The 16,983-nt window shown below is 34.2% G+C and overlaps 1 protein-coding gene across 1 annotated transcript; it reads right to left on the bottom strand.

Annotated features, from left to right (window-relative positions):
* Positions 1 to 8,569: 8,569 nt before the first annotated feature.
* On the bottom strand, positions 8,570 to 15,739 carry LOC110729104 (far upstream element-binding protein 1-like). The gene is made up of 7 exons (XM_021908812.1): positions 15,401 to 15,739; positions 14,703 to 15,067; positions 14,308 to 14,493; positions 13,143 to 13,241; positions 12,748 to 12,819; positions 12,518 to 12,631; positions 8,570 to 10,098 (listed from the first exon to the last, which is right to left on the bottom strand). The coding sequence occupies exons 1-7, from the start codon at positions 15,615 to 15,617 to the stop codon at positions 8,842 to 8,844; spliced, it is 2,310 nt and encodes a 769-aa protein (XP_021764504.1). The 5' UTR covers positions 15,618 to 15,739; the 3' UTR covers positions 8,570 to 8,841.
* Positions 15,740 to 16,983: the final 1,244 nt, after the last annotated feature.

Here is a 16,983-nt window from a genome sequence, read left to right as displayed (position 1 = left end):
TAAGGACACCTTAAAAAGAAAAGTGGAGCAAACAATTAGAAACAAAGGGAGTAGTATACTAAAACAAAGTGAATTTCTTAGTCAAAAATTTGAATAAGTTGTACTACTATAATATTAAAAAGAGTATGTTTGGTGGAAAATAATTGTGGCGCGTGGAAAGAGAAGGCTGACAGAAGTGAGAGCTTTAGAGAGACGCAAAAGTACTGGCAAGACAGTAGGCAGTGGTCGGGTTAACGGGTTAACGGGTCAAAGGTTTTGTAATTTGTAAGGAACCCATTAATATAATCCGTATTGTTGTTACTAATCATCATTATAATATGCGTGTTTTGTGTGTATTCTCAAAGGAAGGTTAGAAAATTAGCAATTTGGTGAGAATTTTCATGTTATGTTCTTTGTTAAAATTAAGTATTTACTTTTCTTTCACTTCACATGACTATTTGGTGATGAGAATTATGAATTTCGTCTCTATTATTGGCTGACTAATCTATTTTGTCCAATCATTAATTATTTTTACTACATGATTTATTTACATATATATAATTGGTTAGTTGATACATATTTATACTTTCGGTATAATATTCTTTTCACTTGCATAGTTGCATTATAAAGAGTAATAATCTTATAGCATACGCTTTAAGCATACAATTAAAATAGGTAAATGAGCTAATTTATCAAAAGAAATGTTACACAACTACTTACATTATGGCCATGTTTGTTAATTGGCTTTTTAATGTCTTTTTGATTAGCTTTTGGCTTTTGGCTTTTTTAGGTGGTAAAACAGCCAAAAAATGTGTTTGGTAATTGGTTTTTTAGTCAGCGAAAAAGCTGGCTTTTAAGCCAAAATAAAAAAGCTGCTTTGAGTAGTTTTTTTGTTGGCTTGTTGGCTCACAAATTATCTAATAAACAGCCAACAACTAACAATTAATTTACCAAACACTTTTATAAAAGCCAGCTTAAATAGCCAAACATTCCAGCTAGTCAAACAAGCCAAGTGAACCAGCCAACAGTCATTGCCAAACAAGGCGGTGTAAGCTCAATCTTCTCTATCCACTTCCGATCCTCAAATTACATGTCATGGGGCGGCTGTGTAAGCTCAATCTTTTTATCTGTGTGATGCATGAATTTTACAGCTCATCATAGTTGTTTTGATTTGGTGTAATCAACTATACATGTAAGAAATATTAAAACACCAAGATTGGAGCATAACATAATTATTTTATAGAGTGATATAAACTAGATTTAATATCAAGTAATAGTTATAGCATTCTAGGTTTATTACTAATGGATACCACTTTATTTGTTTACTACATAAAATTTGTTAATTTTGTGTTTTTTTCCATGGCTACATTGTAATAATATCAATGATACGTTGGGCATCAAGACTAGAATAGACCCGGTCTACAATAATTTATTGTAGACCCAACCTTCTTGTATACCATACGAATATGATTATATCATACGAGATGTGATTATATTATTACAAAAGTGATTATATCATTTTGAAACTGTCATGTAAATGTATAACTCAAAAAGTGAATTTATAAGTATAAAAAGTATCAAATAGTATATTACATCATTCAAAACATCATTTTAAAATTTTATCATTCTAAAGATAATTATATAATCTCATTAAATGGTTTAATATGAGATCAAATAATTCAAAATATGACTCACAAAAAGATAATTATATCATCTAAAAAAGTGATTATATTATCCAGAATGTGATTATATTATTTGAAAGTGTCCAATTTTAGGTCTACAATAATTTATTGTAGACCGGGTCCATACACAACCAATAGATATTTCAATTATATTTACAATAATTTGGCCATAGTAACTTTTTTTTTTTTTGACAGAAACAGGGGAGGGCTAATGTTATTTTGAGGTAGTAACATATTTTTTTTTTTTTTTTTTTTTGGGGTGGGGGGGGGGGAGCTAATTATTTGGAAAGTATCCCAAAATATGAGAAGAAAAAAAAAAGTTTATAGTTGTATACGTATATTTCAAAGTATCTCAAATATATACTTTATATTTTGTATATCTTAAATAATGTAGATATGATATACAAGTATATTTAAATTTGGAAATTATCATACTGAGTATTTGGGATAACTTCTACGGAGTAGTAATAATTGTGATCGATATCGATCTATATATGTATTCAAAAATGTACTTGTAATTATGATCTATAAAAAATGAACCATAAGTTTTGTATAAGACGGAATAACGTTAATTTTATTGTAAGACGGTTAATATGAGGGTAATTTTTATAATTTTTATGGTAACTTTAATCTTCTTACCTTAAGGGAAACTTTTGATTTGTAATGAGTTTGATTGTATTTTAATATGTAAATTTCTAATGAATACATGTTATATGAAGGCGCGCTAATATGATTAATCTAAAAACATATTTTAAGGGTAAAATTTATGTATGTTAGAAAAATGATAACTATAATAGTATGTAATTAGGATAACTTTAAATAATTTCAAGTAACTTTTACCTCATCTTGCAATAAGTTAATAAAAGTCCGTCTTAAAAATCAAGAATTTGTGGTAAACAAAAGTTATATAATGTATTATTTCTATCTACTCTACTGAAGTTGTTCATTAAAGTCTCCAACAAGTATATAATTGAACATGCATTACTTGATAGTTGATACTTTACAGTCTCACAAATTACAGTATAATTAAATTAATGGATTATAGTTATGTTGAATTAAAATAATATCAGTGTTGATCAACCCCATGTGTTTGTTATATTTTTCCCGCCTTTTCTCCCTTATTATCTATCTGTTTCTCTTCTTTGAAGATCCATGTGCTGCTTTTGTCAAATGACTCACTTATTTAAGATCCCTTAGGGTCTGTTCTCATACGTTTATTTTCAGTTCACTCCAGTTCAGCTCAGTTCAGTTCAGCTCCTAATTTCCTTCTCTTATAGAATATTCATTTTAGTTCAGTTCAATTCAATTCAGCTGAGTTCAGTGAATGAGAACTAGCCCTTAGTAATGAATTTTCTATATAATAATGTTTTAATTATCTATCATTGATTGAGCAATATGGTCAATGTATTACTCCCTTGATATAACAAGTTTTTTTAATTGACTTGTCCCTTTTCATTTTCATTAAAATTGGCATTTATTAAAAAAAAAAAAAAAAAAAAAAACACCTTGGTGAGTAGGTATAATAATATTGAAATTAATAAGAGACGTATCTCGCATTTTCTCTATTAAAACACCCCCTTCAATTCCCCCTTATTTTTGAAAGTGAAGTTGTATTTTCTTCCTCTAACGTCTACCTTTCAATTATAATTCTCCATATAAAACTAGAAAGTGATTGACATCAACATCATTTAACTTAAACCTTACGGTTATTGATACATAGATATTTATTTTGTCATCTATATTTTTAATAAGTAGAAATATATTTTTATCAACTCAAAATCATAGTCCTACATACATATATCATTTGAATTTGTTAGTTGTGTACTGTGAATTGAACTTGTATTTGAATGGTTCAACTTTGAGGTGATGTGTAATGTGGATGGATTGTGACATAACCGCTTTTACATTTTGGGTTAATATTCAAACAACTTCCTCAAAACCGTGTTTAATTTTGGATTTGTTTTCTTCACCTAAAAGTACAAATACTGTCGTATTTGCTCTAATATTATTAAGGTTTGATCAGATATGGGTCTAAATCTTTTTAATTTGATTGGTGTTCGTTATTATTTTTGTAAAACAATCATTGTCCAAATATTAAAACTATCTTAGTGTGCTTATGGTATGTCATAGGAGTAAAGATGAATGATACATGTCCAAAAAGTGACACATAATTATTCAATAAACCTAATTATTTATCTTATGTGATTAGATGGTTAGGTGGGTTGAAATGATAGAAATATGTCCATTTGGTGTCACATATCATCCATAATTATAATTCGAGTTTATGTTGTGGTTAATTAATCATGTCATAACTGAGGTTAGAGCCATCGAACTGAGGGCTCGGTATATGTGATACCGGGGCTTTTGGACCAAGTATTCAAGACCCGAAGAGGAAACCCAGATTGGCCCGAAGAATTGGAACCCAATCGTAGTCCAAACAGTGGCCCAAGAGAGCCGCTCGGCCAAAGAAGCTGGCACCCGAAGGCACGCCCGGCCGGGCGAGGGAAGCAAAGGCTGGCGCCCGAAGACGCGCCCGGCCGGGCGCGAGAAACGTACCTGATAGAGAAAAGGCGCGCCCGATCGGGCGATGCCTTGCCTGATCAGGCGCGTGTTATTATTAGATGTTAATTATTCGACGTTTAAGTTTGCTTTAATTTACGATTTTTACGGAGTATAAATACTTCTCCGTAAAACGAGTTTAGTACTTTTCTTTACCCTTTTCTTTACCTTCTTTTTACTCTCTTAATTATTTCTTAGATTTTCTCTCTCTACTTAGCTTTTAAATTAGTTTCTCTCTCTTATACTTTGTTCTTAATTTGATTCTTAATTCCATATTTATTTTGGTAACAATTTCTCTTCTCTTAATCTTAGCTGTTTATTTTATTCCTTTGATCATGTCTTATTTTATTGTTTTGATTAGTTTAGTTTTTACTATGTGTGAGTAGTTCTATTTCTAGGATTTATGGAGATCCATAAATAATATGAAGGGGTAATTTATTGTTGTTGATTGTCAATGCTAGATTAATTTCCTATTGATTGGTTTAATGCTCTGTGACTAAATTTGCGCAGATCTTTTATGCATGAGTTTAACAATATTGATTCGAGATTCAACAGATGAAAATTAATGTTTAGGTCTAGTTTCAATAGGCAGGTTAATTTATAAATGGTTAAGTCGAGATTCGAAAGATGAGATTTAATACCGATAAATTAATTGTGTGATTGTAATACGTAGCGAAGGCCCTTTATGATCTGATTAATGTAAGCATTGATGACTGATTATTATGTTCTATCCTGGAATATTATTTATTGGTGAGCATATGCCCTAGATCCTTTTATATATTATTTTCTTCTTATTCTTAATCTTCGTAGTTTAGTTTCATATTCAAATTCACATATTGGTTACTTTATAATTTAGAATACTTTAATTGATTAGGAATAGAAAGACTCGTTTCTCTGTGGATTCGACCCTACTTCCCTATCTACATTAGTTAGAGGATTTAGGAATTACTTTTGATTAGGGGATACGACTTTACCCTGTCATAGTGCTCCAATTAATTTAATTTGTGTTCGAGTTTACATAAAATATGTTCGAATTTGAGTCAATTTCGTGTGTGTTTAAATCAATTATAAGCACAAGACAAATAAAAACTCAAGGGCTCAAGGTACGTTCATCATTTAGTATGGTGCTCTTGTCGACAAGTGCAAGACACACGAGGTAAATGTAAATTTATAAGAAAGCATGAATTGGACTTTTTTTTTTTATTATTTATTTTTATTTTTTATATTGGAGGTGATTTAAATGGGCATATTTGGGTAAGCCGAGATGGCTAATCTCCTATTTAATTTCCTATATAATCCACCCCTTCATATTACGGAAAGAAATTAGACTAATTCAAAACATGTACAGTACTTGTATGCTTGGTACAACTTAATGTAGCACACACAAGGTTTATATAATTTGGCCAATCAAATCAATTGACATCTAACGTTAGAATAACATTATAGATTTTGGGGAATAAAATTGCAAAGAGAAAATGTCAATTGGACAAGAAGAATAACTTAGCATACATGAATTCTGTAGCCTAAACCTACCAAATAGACCTAGCTAGTACTGATCTACAAAAGACCCTCCCCATGCTTCATGTTTCTCCCCTAAAATTCAGTTGCTAGATTATTGCTTGTGTTATCTTTAAATAGTAAATTAATTGGTGTATGATTAGTAAATACATCTATGGATTGGATAGCTCTTTTCTTTTAGCAAAAGTGATCAAGAACTCGTTTAAGGGCATGTTTTGTTCATCTTATTTTCACTTATTTTAGGTCTAATAAGTTGAGATAACTTCAGTTTAGAAAAAATAAGTTCAGATAGGTTCAGCTCGGGAAAAATAAGTTTTAATAAGAATTACTCAAATTCAAATTACAACTAAAATAAGTTTAATAAGTGTAATAACTTATTAGTTATTATTAAATTCTTATATTTCATTGTAATTTCACCGATATAGGAAGGAAACAAGGAATGAAGGATATGTGTAATACGAAATAACTTATTAGTTATTATTGAATAAGTATTTAGTTAATTAAAAAAGAACATGTAAGCAGTAAAGTCTTTCAAATTGATATTAAGTTGAGATTTTATAATAGAATGAATGACATGTTCAAATTTTTTTTAGCATTTCTTTTTTTAGTCTTTTGTTTATACATTGATATTAAGTTGAGATATTATAAGAGGATGAATGACGTGCTCATTTTTTTTGTTAGCATTTCTTTTTTAATCTTTTGTTTATACATAGCTTTAGCATTTTTTTTGGTGGGGGGGGGGGGGGTTTGGGGGGGGGGAAGCTTTAGCATAAAATGACTTGGTTTACATATATGTTACGAAGTAATACATTTATATGAGTATTGCGTTTACATATACATTTTTTTTTTAATTAGAAAAACCGATTATAAAACTCAAAGCAAGTTTATCCATCACATATACGTGTTAATGTCCTATCAAACTTTGAAAAATCAAGTACGGAATAGTAATCTAAATTATTGACTAAAAGAAAATGACCTTATTTAATTTTGAGTTTTGACTATGAAGATTGAAGAAGACATCACACGATCAATTTAAGACACTTTCTTAGTCCGGGAGTTGGGAAATCAATCAATCTAGATGTAGGTTGACTACTAAAAATAGCTAGCTTACCTCACTTCCAAGCAATTAAGCAAGCTTACCTCACCCAAATGCTGTTTACTTTCCTACAAGAAATTGACTATATCCTTGCCTTAATTTTTTTTGTTTTTTGTCTACTTCGGGTTTTCTGATTAAACTAGATATTTTTCATAGCGGTAGCTGTTGACAATTTATTAAGGCATTGATACTACAAAGTATATATCCAAAAATATAACACCCCGTAAATTTAATTGTTTTTCATTCACTAAAGACGATAAATGTATTTAATGTTTAATGCATACGGAGTATATGAGTACAGAGTATATCATAACCGTTATCAATAAGTAGCCGTGATATTAGATTGGGTGTACCATTTAGACAGTATTTATGGGCTTTTGCTTAATAAAGTACCTATCAAATTCCTCAATTAGGAGACCAAAATTCTTAACTAACGTTGAAAAGAGGGAAACATGAAACAAAGTGAACGGGACTTCACTTTTATCCAGCTTGCTTTTCCATGCAACAAAGACTATCAAGTAAAAACTTGTCAAGGAAAGACGAAAAGAAAAAGGAAAAAGAAGAGGTAGAGAGAAAAAGAATAATTTTACCTATAGCAAATTATTGTTTCTTTTTCCCTTTATGACTTTGTTCACTATTAACATATCTCACTCTAATCTTATTATTATCCTAATGTATAAAACAAAATATCCTTTAATGATTTTATTTAAAAAATAATTATGGTATAGAAGTTTACAAATACTTCGTGTAATCAAAATATTCATGATTAAAATTGTGTTAGCCAACCTAAGAAGTCTTAAGGCTTGTTCTCTTCAACTTAATTTTAGTTCAGTTTAATTCAGCTCCAATCAGTTCACTTCCTAATTTCCTTATCTCATAAACAGTTCAGTTCAGTTCAACTCAGTAAATCAGAACAAACCCTTAGTCAAAAGATTAAATATAAAGGGGAAGTAAGAGTCATAAAATAGATATAAATCATATACTACAGTCTAAAAATCTTGGTTTAATGTAACTTATGTCGATTGAACTTTAGTACAGAATATTCAAAGCAAGAAAAGATAACTCAGTGGACTCTGCAAAACTAAAGAACTACGTAGTATGAAAAAATATTGTTGCTGTTACAAACTTACAATCTCACAGTAATTTTGTTCAATATTGCCTTGGTTAATAATTTTGTCCTAATTACTTGCTCTGGTCCTCATTTTACTAGTTAAAATATTCACCCCTATCCATTTTGTGGAAACATTCTCCGTCTACTTTTCCCTATAATATCGCCCCATGCGGCTCTTGAATCACCTCAAGGCTCCATCAGACCAACCTTCTCCATATGCGAAACAAACATCAACAGTGCGGCTCTTGAATCTCCTCAAGGCTCTATCAGACCAACCTTCTCCATATGCGAATCAAACATCAATAATAGAGGGAACATCACGCAACGTCACTACCTTGCACCAAAGACACATGCATCAGAAAAACACATGGGCATAGGAAAGTTCAAAATGCTTCATATGGGACTGGTTGTGTCAGGGCAATAGGGCAACTACCAACTCGTGACAAACTGCTCCCACCTAAGCCACAAACGCCCTCATTTTGGCACTGCTAGGTTAGTTCCACAGCGCTTCCCTGCGCACAACATATCACCCAAGCCACTCTCGTATAAAATAAGTGAGATGCTCTACTCTCTCCTTAGCCTCTAACGGGTCTTCGAGTGAAAGTGAGAAAATAAAACCGGCAGTAATATCGGAAAGTAATCTCTCAGGTAAAGAAAATGAAAAACCCTTATACATAGAAGTTAATTAAATTTTGTCAAATGGGTTTCAGGTTCCAACATCCCTAATATCCTAGCTAATGAAAGAACACAAAATTGCCAGTTTCTCTTAAAACTCTACTTGCTAGGGCATACTACGAGTCCTCTCAACAGCGGAAAACTACAACTAATTGTAATTGATAGGATCAGCAAATGCTTCCTTACATCAAATCAGCATCATCACAGTTTTATATATAAAATTATCGAGGTGCAGTGTACACCTGCTGGGATGCATCATACTGTGGATAACCAGGCTGAGGCTGGGGTGACAGGGTTTTTCCATAGGCAACAGGAGCGCCAGCAGGAGCAGTAGCATAACCACCAGATTGAGGGGCCACTGCCGACTGGTCATAACCAGTTTGAGTTGGAGCTGGTTGAGCATAGCCTTGAGCCACTGCAGGTGTGGCACTGTAGGCTTGTTGTCCCGCCGTTGCAGCATAGGCTGATGGGTCTACTTGGCCCTGATACCCATAGGTTGCGGCACTAGCAGCTGCAGCTGCAGCTTGATCACTGTAGCTCGCTTGTGCAGTTTGTGGATATTGACCATAACCGGAGGTTGATCCAGCAGTTTGAGCATAACCAGTGGCTTGCTGCCCATAAGCAGGAACAGGCTGGGCCGCTTGCTGAGGGTAGCCTGCTGCAGCAGGTTGGGGTTGACTATAGCCATCGTTTGCTACAGGAGCAGAACCATAAGGTGCTTGTGGATATTGCTGCTGTGGAGGCATGTTTTGAGCATAAGGCTGAGCTGCAGAAACAGGAACTTGGTAAGGTGTATCTACTCCAGGCTGACTTGCTGCTTGAGGGGCATAACCCTGAGGGGGGGCACCCTGCGATGGCATGCCGTAGGGTGGTGGCCTATTGTATTGCTGTTGAGGTGCATAGCTTTGTGGTGCATACCCTTGTCCAGCATAAGGCTGCTGCTGCTGCATTGGTGCCTGTGCATCATACTTCGGCTCCCCATACCCATGACCATAACTTTGAGCAGGTGGTGCAGTTTGAGAGTAAGGAGTAGGGTGAGCATATTCTGCGCCTCGAGGCTGGGGGTAATTGTAATTTGCTTGAGAATGAGGTGGTGCCATCGATGGTGGGCCGGATGCATGATGACCTGGCATGTGTGTAGAGTGTGGAGCAGATGCCGGAGCATTTGCTCCATGTCCTCCTTGTCCGTAATAATCATATCCACCGCTATGAGAAGGTGGTCCTTGAGCTGGTGGTCTTTGCTCCCAAGAACCAAAGCCGCTTCTTGGAGGGCCCTGTGGAGGATAATTTCCATAAGGCTGAGGTGGGTATTGCTGATTTTGAGAAGGATAAGGACCTCGCAGGTGATAATCGTATGGCATGGACTGACCACCATGAGGGCCACGGCCACCCCATTGAGGACCACCGCCAGGTACACGAGGACGATAACCCTGCTGGTTATAGCTATTGCTAGAGAATTGTGATGGCCTCCCAGGCATCTAGGAAAATTGAGAAGAAAGAATTAATAGTTTATATATATTCATAAAACCAAGGTCTTAATACATAGACATTGAAAATTGCTTATAAACCATAATAATAGCAAATTACCAAGTGATATATCAGAACTGAAAATAAATAAGCACAATAAAATAGGCCACATCCCAGAATCAGAAACTAAAGAGCATGAAGCAACAGCAATGGCAGAATTCAAGAAACTAAACAGGAATGAAAATCACCTGGACAGGAAAAGGTAAAACCTACAACAATTATTTATATTTTATAGCATGAAAAGTAAACACAAGATACAAAAAAAAAAAAAGCGTGCAATGGCATGCCTTCATAACTGAATTTCTCAAAAGAACCCTCCATGTACAAGAATACGCAAATAATTGATACATAAACAACTCAGTTGTAGCATAATGACAAGCTCTGACATCCGTGAGACAAAACCATGAAAATATCAACACAACAAGAGTTGAAACAAGTAGACGTATTCTCCGCTGCTTTTCACCTTGAGTAACTTACTATGATGAAGGCATGAACACTACTAGCAGAAAATCAAAGATTCATTCAGAGCAGTGATAGCAGCAAGCTGGGCCCAAACATAGAGGAAATAATTAAAAAGAAAATACATTTCTATACACTAAAATCTGCATGCCTTGCATTCTTCAAGTATTTGTCTGATACATATGATAAATTACATGCATCCACAATCTGAGAAAAGGAAAAGTGAAAAGATAACAGGTGAAACATTCAGATCTTTCATATAAAATGGAACTTGTATTTCAAAACTCTCATCCATACAAACAGGAAGATCATCAGTCAGAATTGCTTTCTATTAATACATGTTTTAGCACATGTGGCACCATAGAACACTGAGGTCTACATAACATTCTCTTGGTAAAAATCATTGTTTCCAGTTTCCAAGTCTCAAAGCAATCTTACCAACTAGTAAAATCCAGCAATGGGGAGACTTAACGCCTGATACCTCTCTTCGGTGGATGACACTGAAATTTGGTTGCCTACTGATACACCAAGAAACGAATGCTGACCGCATTTGGAAGGCAATAGCCATATCTGCATTTTTAAAGCCAACCAGTTCGCAGTCGGAACTTTTTAACATATGAATGGAATACAAGATTTTTCCAGTTGCATCAAGTGATCTTGGCATGGATTATGTATCATTTTTGCAGAACTCTCATAAATCTCACTCATATAGATCTCTCTCTGTAGTCAGTATAAACTACTGCATAGTGAACCACCCCCTCCTCCCAATGAAGGATCAACAAGTCAGCTATCCAAGTGCCAACTAAGATATGTATGCTACCCATCACAAACCAATGCAACCTCTTCATAGCAAAGTTAACATTCTCCCACATAACAAAAAATAAAAACGAAGAAGCTTCAAAAGCAACAACTCATGAAATCTCATAGTCTCATACAAGAATTAGAAGCTTCTAAGAAAGCAACATACTGGATTAAGAGTACTACAGCACTACAGCAACCATAATAAAATTCATAAGAGAAGGTTTTTTTTTTACTTGTATGGTAGTTTTCAAACTGAGTATAATACTAGATGTAGCAATTAGGCTCTTGCAGAGACAAATCTTCTTGATTAATTCAAATTTAAACCCCAAAAAAGAATTTTTGGAAACTATACGTGAATGTAGATGAGAGACTACAGATAGATCATTAGGTCAAACACAATGGATTATACATACAGTGAACAAATACGATGCCAAAAGGATTGTTTATACCATTAAGATGTACCTTCAGATATTTTATATTTTGATTGATAAGAACAGGTATATCTCTTGATGAAAACTGGATCGACCAGCAAGATGTATTATAATAGTTGGCAAAAGGTAAAAAGTCAGCATGTCAAGCAAGCTTACATCAGAGGCAAATTGATGTCAAGTTGTCAGCTTATATAGGCTACATAGTATGACATCCTTTAGGTGTAAAAAGCAAAAAGAAAATTAAAGCCCAGCTTCTCTCAAATGAACAAACACGAGCCTAAGGGTGCATCAGTACCAAAGCATATGTTCCAATAACTACTAAAACAGATATTTCAACTGAACGTTAAAATTAGACTCCAAAATCAATAAAACTTTGTGACATTGACAACATTAAAGGAAGCTGCCACAACAATTCATTGTGTAAATAGAAAACTATTGTTTTGGGCCAACAAGAATAACAGGTTCAAGAGTGACATGCTATCCTAAATTAATATGAAACACTAGTATCAGAAGCGCCAGCCATACATAATCTTAGCTCATAAAATCATAATGATGTAGATATGTGACAGAACAGAAACCACACTTGAACCTAGGTTATTGAACCAAAAACACCCAAAACAAAGATAGAAGCTCCTAAATAATTATGTAAACAATATATTTAGATCATGGCCATAAATACCTGATTCATAACTTCCTTTATGAGTTCCCGGGCCACTTCCAACTGTTTCTTGTCACCAGTAACTTTCACCTTTTTCTCTTTAGATTGATCCCCAGGAAGATTTTGTGGTATCAACTACAAGCAACAATTAGAGGTACAGTTAAGAAAACTGCTATTTTATTGGAGATACAAATTATCAGAATAAGATATGCTTAGTCAGTACATTCATCCATTATGTATATGTGAGGTACCTGGATGCGTGCACCAGATCTTGTCTGCAGATTCCTAATAGTCTCTCCGCCCCTGCCTATTATTAAACCAACCTGCATGACAAAAATGAAGATTCAATTAGAAAGCAAGAATCCCAGGCTCCCAGCAAATTTGAGACAGTTTGATACGAGAAAATTCAAAGATTTTTTAAGAGTTCAATTACAATATGCTAGCTTTTAAGTTTAATTTCAGGTAGGCTTATTAAACTAGAGTTATCACATTTTAGCTTTTTAGATTTCACAGGCTATTATTTCCCAATCTTAGCTTTCGACAACTCAAAATTGAAATCTTTTATATAGATTATTCATCTTAAAGTAGTTACAAAGTGAGAAAAAAAAAAAAAAAAAAAAAAAAAAAAGTGTAAAGCTTTATTTACTTTGTCAGCGGGAACAGGTATCTCAATTTCTAATGATCCAGAAGTAATAGCAGCAGTAAAACCTCTAGCCACAAGGGATGGTGAGCCCCCAGCATCAGCCTGCAAACAAAAATACATAAAGAATTAAAGAGTTCAAATAATAATTTAAAAAAAAAACCACAAATATGAGAGGGAGCGCATAAAGAAGACCCATAGCAACTAGACACATGGACAAACTACAATTAGTCTTAAACTTTCATTTATTGTCAATTTCCAACAGGTGAGACCAACCATTCTCTGGCTTAAGACGGACTGAATTTAAACAGCCTTGCGAAATTGTCTCAGCTACTAATCTACTGGACAGCATTCAGTGGTCATCACATATCATATTAAAGCCAACACAACATCCTTATCCAGCCTAAAGATGGGGCTTCTTTGAATATAGTAATGCCAGAGTAGGTGCATTATCACGACTAAATGCAACTTTCTACAGTTCCAATTTTGAGCTAAATTGATCAATACAACCTCTAAAAACAAATATAAGGCCTTGTTATTTTCATCATCAAATACCAAGAAAAAATTGCATCAGTTCAGGTAACTTCAATGAAGTACAAGGGCTTCCAAGTTCAACTATGCTATTCCTTAACCGCAAAGCAAGGAAATTCTAAGTGATCACATGTCATCCCTCTCTAAAGATGACAAGGCTCTGCATCCTTGATGATGTAACTTCAGCAATCACTTCCTATAATAAAAATGAGACTACAAAAACTTGAACCCACAACTTTTTTTATTTGTCATGTAAAGAACTTAAACGCTAATCTATACTCAATTTTAATGCTATGTGGTATCTATCTAATCGAACACGCCTATAATATAAATATATTGTATCTAAATTCTACAAGATACAAATAAATAAATAATCCATTAATTACATTCACAACTGATCATCAATAATAATTTTATTTATAATCAAATAATTCACCTTGTACATATTCAACAATATTTCTGAGTTCAGAAAAATTAATAATACATTGCATACTATCACCGAGGGCAGCACTTGATTAGAGGACATGGAGGGAGAAGATCTTAGTTGGCAACACAACTAGAAAAAACATGGTAGAAATAAAAATAAAATAAAAAAAAACTCAAACAAAGGAAAACATAATAATCTTTGCAACAACCATACCTCTGCTATAACATCTTTTATCAGACTTTCGGCCTTGTTTAAACTTTGAAGTGTCCCTTCAAGTTCAACCGGCCTAGTTGCAGATCGCGGATCAGCTTCTGCATCTCTTGTGATCTGAATTTTGGCCCCTGAATTCAGCTGTAGATACTTTATCGTATCTCCAGACTTTCCAATAAGAACTCCAACCTGAAACATTGCAGAATCATAATTGAAATTCATCACCAAATTAACTGCTCTCAATCACTCCTACCAAAGTTGAATACTCTTTTAGGTAAAATTAAGAAATAATGACCAATTTCATTCCAGTAATACTAAAACATGATCACTCATTCCAGTCAAATAATACGGAGAAAGCAATAAACGGTACGCTACAAAGAAAAGCTACTCAAAGTCACCTTATTATTCGGAATCTCAATCCTCCGAGTCATGCTCTTACTGCCAGAATCAGTATATTTTTGCTCAGCCGCAACATCACCCTGTTCTCCACCTTCAGTGGCAGTCGTTTCCACACCTTCATTCGGAACATTCTCAGAGGAAGGTATTTCAGCATCCTTCTCTTCCGAATCACCATCTTTGGCATCAACTTGTTCCTCACCCTCAGCAACCGCGGTTTCCGTTTCAGGAACCACCTCTTTAGTGCCTTCCTCGCCACCTTCCCGATCATCATTAGCCGCTTCGGTACTCTCACCAGCTACCTCGGTTTCGGCGTCCACCACAGCATTCCCATTCTCCTCCTCCGGCTTGTGTCCGTTCTCACTTGCTGTATTTCCCAAACAACGTATAAGACACCAATGTCAAAAACATCAATTCCAAAATAAATGAGCATATTAAATACTATAAATTCTAATAACATCATCAAATTCAGAACAAAATAACATTGATTAAATTAATTTCCTATGAAAACAGCAATCAAAAGAAAAATCCAGCAAATTTTCAGACAAAACCCTTTGCAAAAATCAAACCTAAACAATCTGCTATTGATCATCATCAATGTAAAAATTACATATCAAAAAAAATTCCTCAACACGAAAAAAAAGCAATGAAGAGAAAAAAAAAAAAAAAAAAAAAAAAAAAAAAAAAAAAAAAAACAAACCTAAAGAATCAGGTTGTTCATCCAAACGAAGACGTTTAGAAGGTTCTTCGCCGCCATTTTCAGCGTCAACAGTCTCCTTGTGTTCGCCGTCAAGCTCGGCAGTAGAATCAGGCGCCGCTTCGTCAAGAGAAGGTTCCTCCATATCTTCGAGCTTACGTTTGTGGTGGTGATCGATAGGAGCTTCAGAGAGCACAGCAACAACCTCTTCTTCCGCCATTGACGGATCTTGAAGAACAAAAATGGAGGAAGATTTTAGGGAGGAGAGAGAATTAGGGTTTACAGAGGTTAGGAAGAAGATAGAGAGAGAAGAAGAGGATTGCGTCAGTAGGTAGAGTGGAGTTATTTATGCTTTTATATTTATGAAAAACTTAAAAATAAAAATATAAAATGAGATATTTTCAGTGACATGTAAGAGAAATGGGCTATTGTTGGTCTTGGGTATTACGAAGTCCGAAGTATATATTTATATGGGCTCATTGTGGTGGTGTTGTGATTTTGAAATTTGAGGTGCCTAAATTGTGAGCACATTTTGACCCGACATGTTAATTAATTGGCTAGATCTTGTGTGTGGCTATATTTCATTCGTAAGAATAAGTGTGTGAAGTAAGGGTCTGTTCTCTTCAGCTTATTTTCAGTTTAGTTCAGGTCAGTTTAGTTCAGTTTAGTTCAGCTTCAATTAGTTCAGTTCTTATCTTAATTTCCTTCTCTCATTAAGAACCTGTTCACATTTACTTAATTTCAGTTCAGTTCAGCTATAATCAGTTCAGTTCAGTTCAGCTCTTAATTTCCCTCTCTCATAAAATATTAATTTCAGTTCAGTTCAGTAAATATGAACAGGAATTCAGTTCAGTCAATCAGGCCCTTAAGATTAAATCGGTTGAAGCTTAAGATAGGAGTACTGAATTTTTATTGATCACCTTTTTTAACTCGAGTAAAATCACGTCCAAATACATGGAATTTTTATTGGTGTGGAATGATTAACACAAATTGACCTAGGCACAACTCATCGAGTTGCCCTTTCCTACAAACAATCACACAATATGTCTTTTTGTAGTGTATTCTTCTCGTGAATCACAAAACTCTATAATAATCAACAACATTTACAAATTGATGTGTTAAATTTCGAAACAATATGAAATGAGCTTGGGCAACCCGAACAAGGAGGAGAAGAGTTTGGTCCACAAACTAGGTGTAAGAGCTTCTATACTAAAACAATTTATCAATAATAGGATTTACGCCTCTACCTTATAAAGTGAAAACACCTCTCCTCTTCACTCACAAGTGGACTATGGGTTTCAACATGATGTTTATGATGTTGAAAGTTATGTTACATTGACAAATGTGATAAATATAAAGAGAGACCACACATGTCAGGTAACGTCAAGGGCTTGTTCCGATATACCGAAAACAACTAAACTAAACTGAATAAAGCTTACATAAATAGTTTATGAGAGAAGGAAATTAGGAACTGAAGTGAACAAATTAAAGCTGAACTAAAGTGAAATTAAGCTGCAAACAATATGCCCCAATTTTGTGCCATTAGCCGAAAAGTTCAAGTACAAGAATTTGCCTCTTTTGTTGCT

Source organism: Chenopodium quinoa, unplaced genomic scaffold (assembly GCF_001683475.1).
Source record: "Chenopodium quinoa cultivar QQ74 unplaced genomic scaffold, ASM168347v1, whole genome shotgun sequence".
Lineage (NCBI taxonomy): Eukaryota > Viridiplantae > Streptophyta > Magnoliopsida > Caryophyllales > Amaranthaceae > Chenopodium > Chenopodium quinoa.
The sequence above is the reverse complement of the archived record's forward strand: the minus strand, read 5'-3'. Positions and strand labels throughout refer to the sequence as shown.

Excerpts from the sequence above, each read along its gene's own strand:
- LOC110729104 (XM_021908812.1), bottom strand. The coding sequence starts at position 15,617 with ATGGCGGAAGAAGAGGTTGTTGCTGTGCTCTCTGAAGCTCCTATCGAT. Across the intron at positions 12,632-12,747 it reads GATCTGGTGCACGCATCCAG|TTGATACCACAAAATCTTCC; the intron begins GTACCTCACATA and ends TGTTGCTTGTAG. Across the intron at positions 10,099-12,517 it reads TAAAGGAAGTTATGAATCAG|ATGCCTGGGAGGCCATCACA; the intron begins GTATTTATGGCC and ends CAATTTTCCTAG.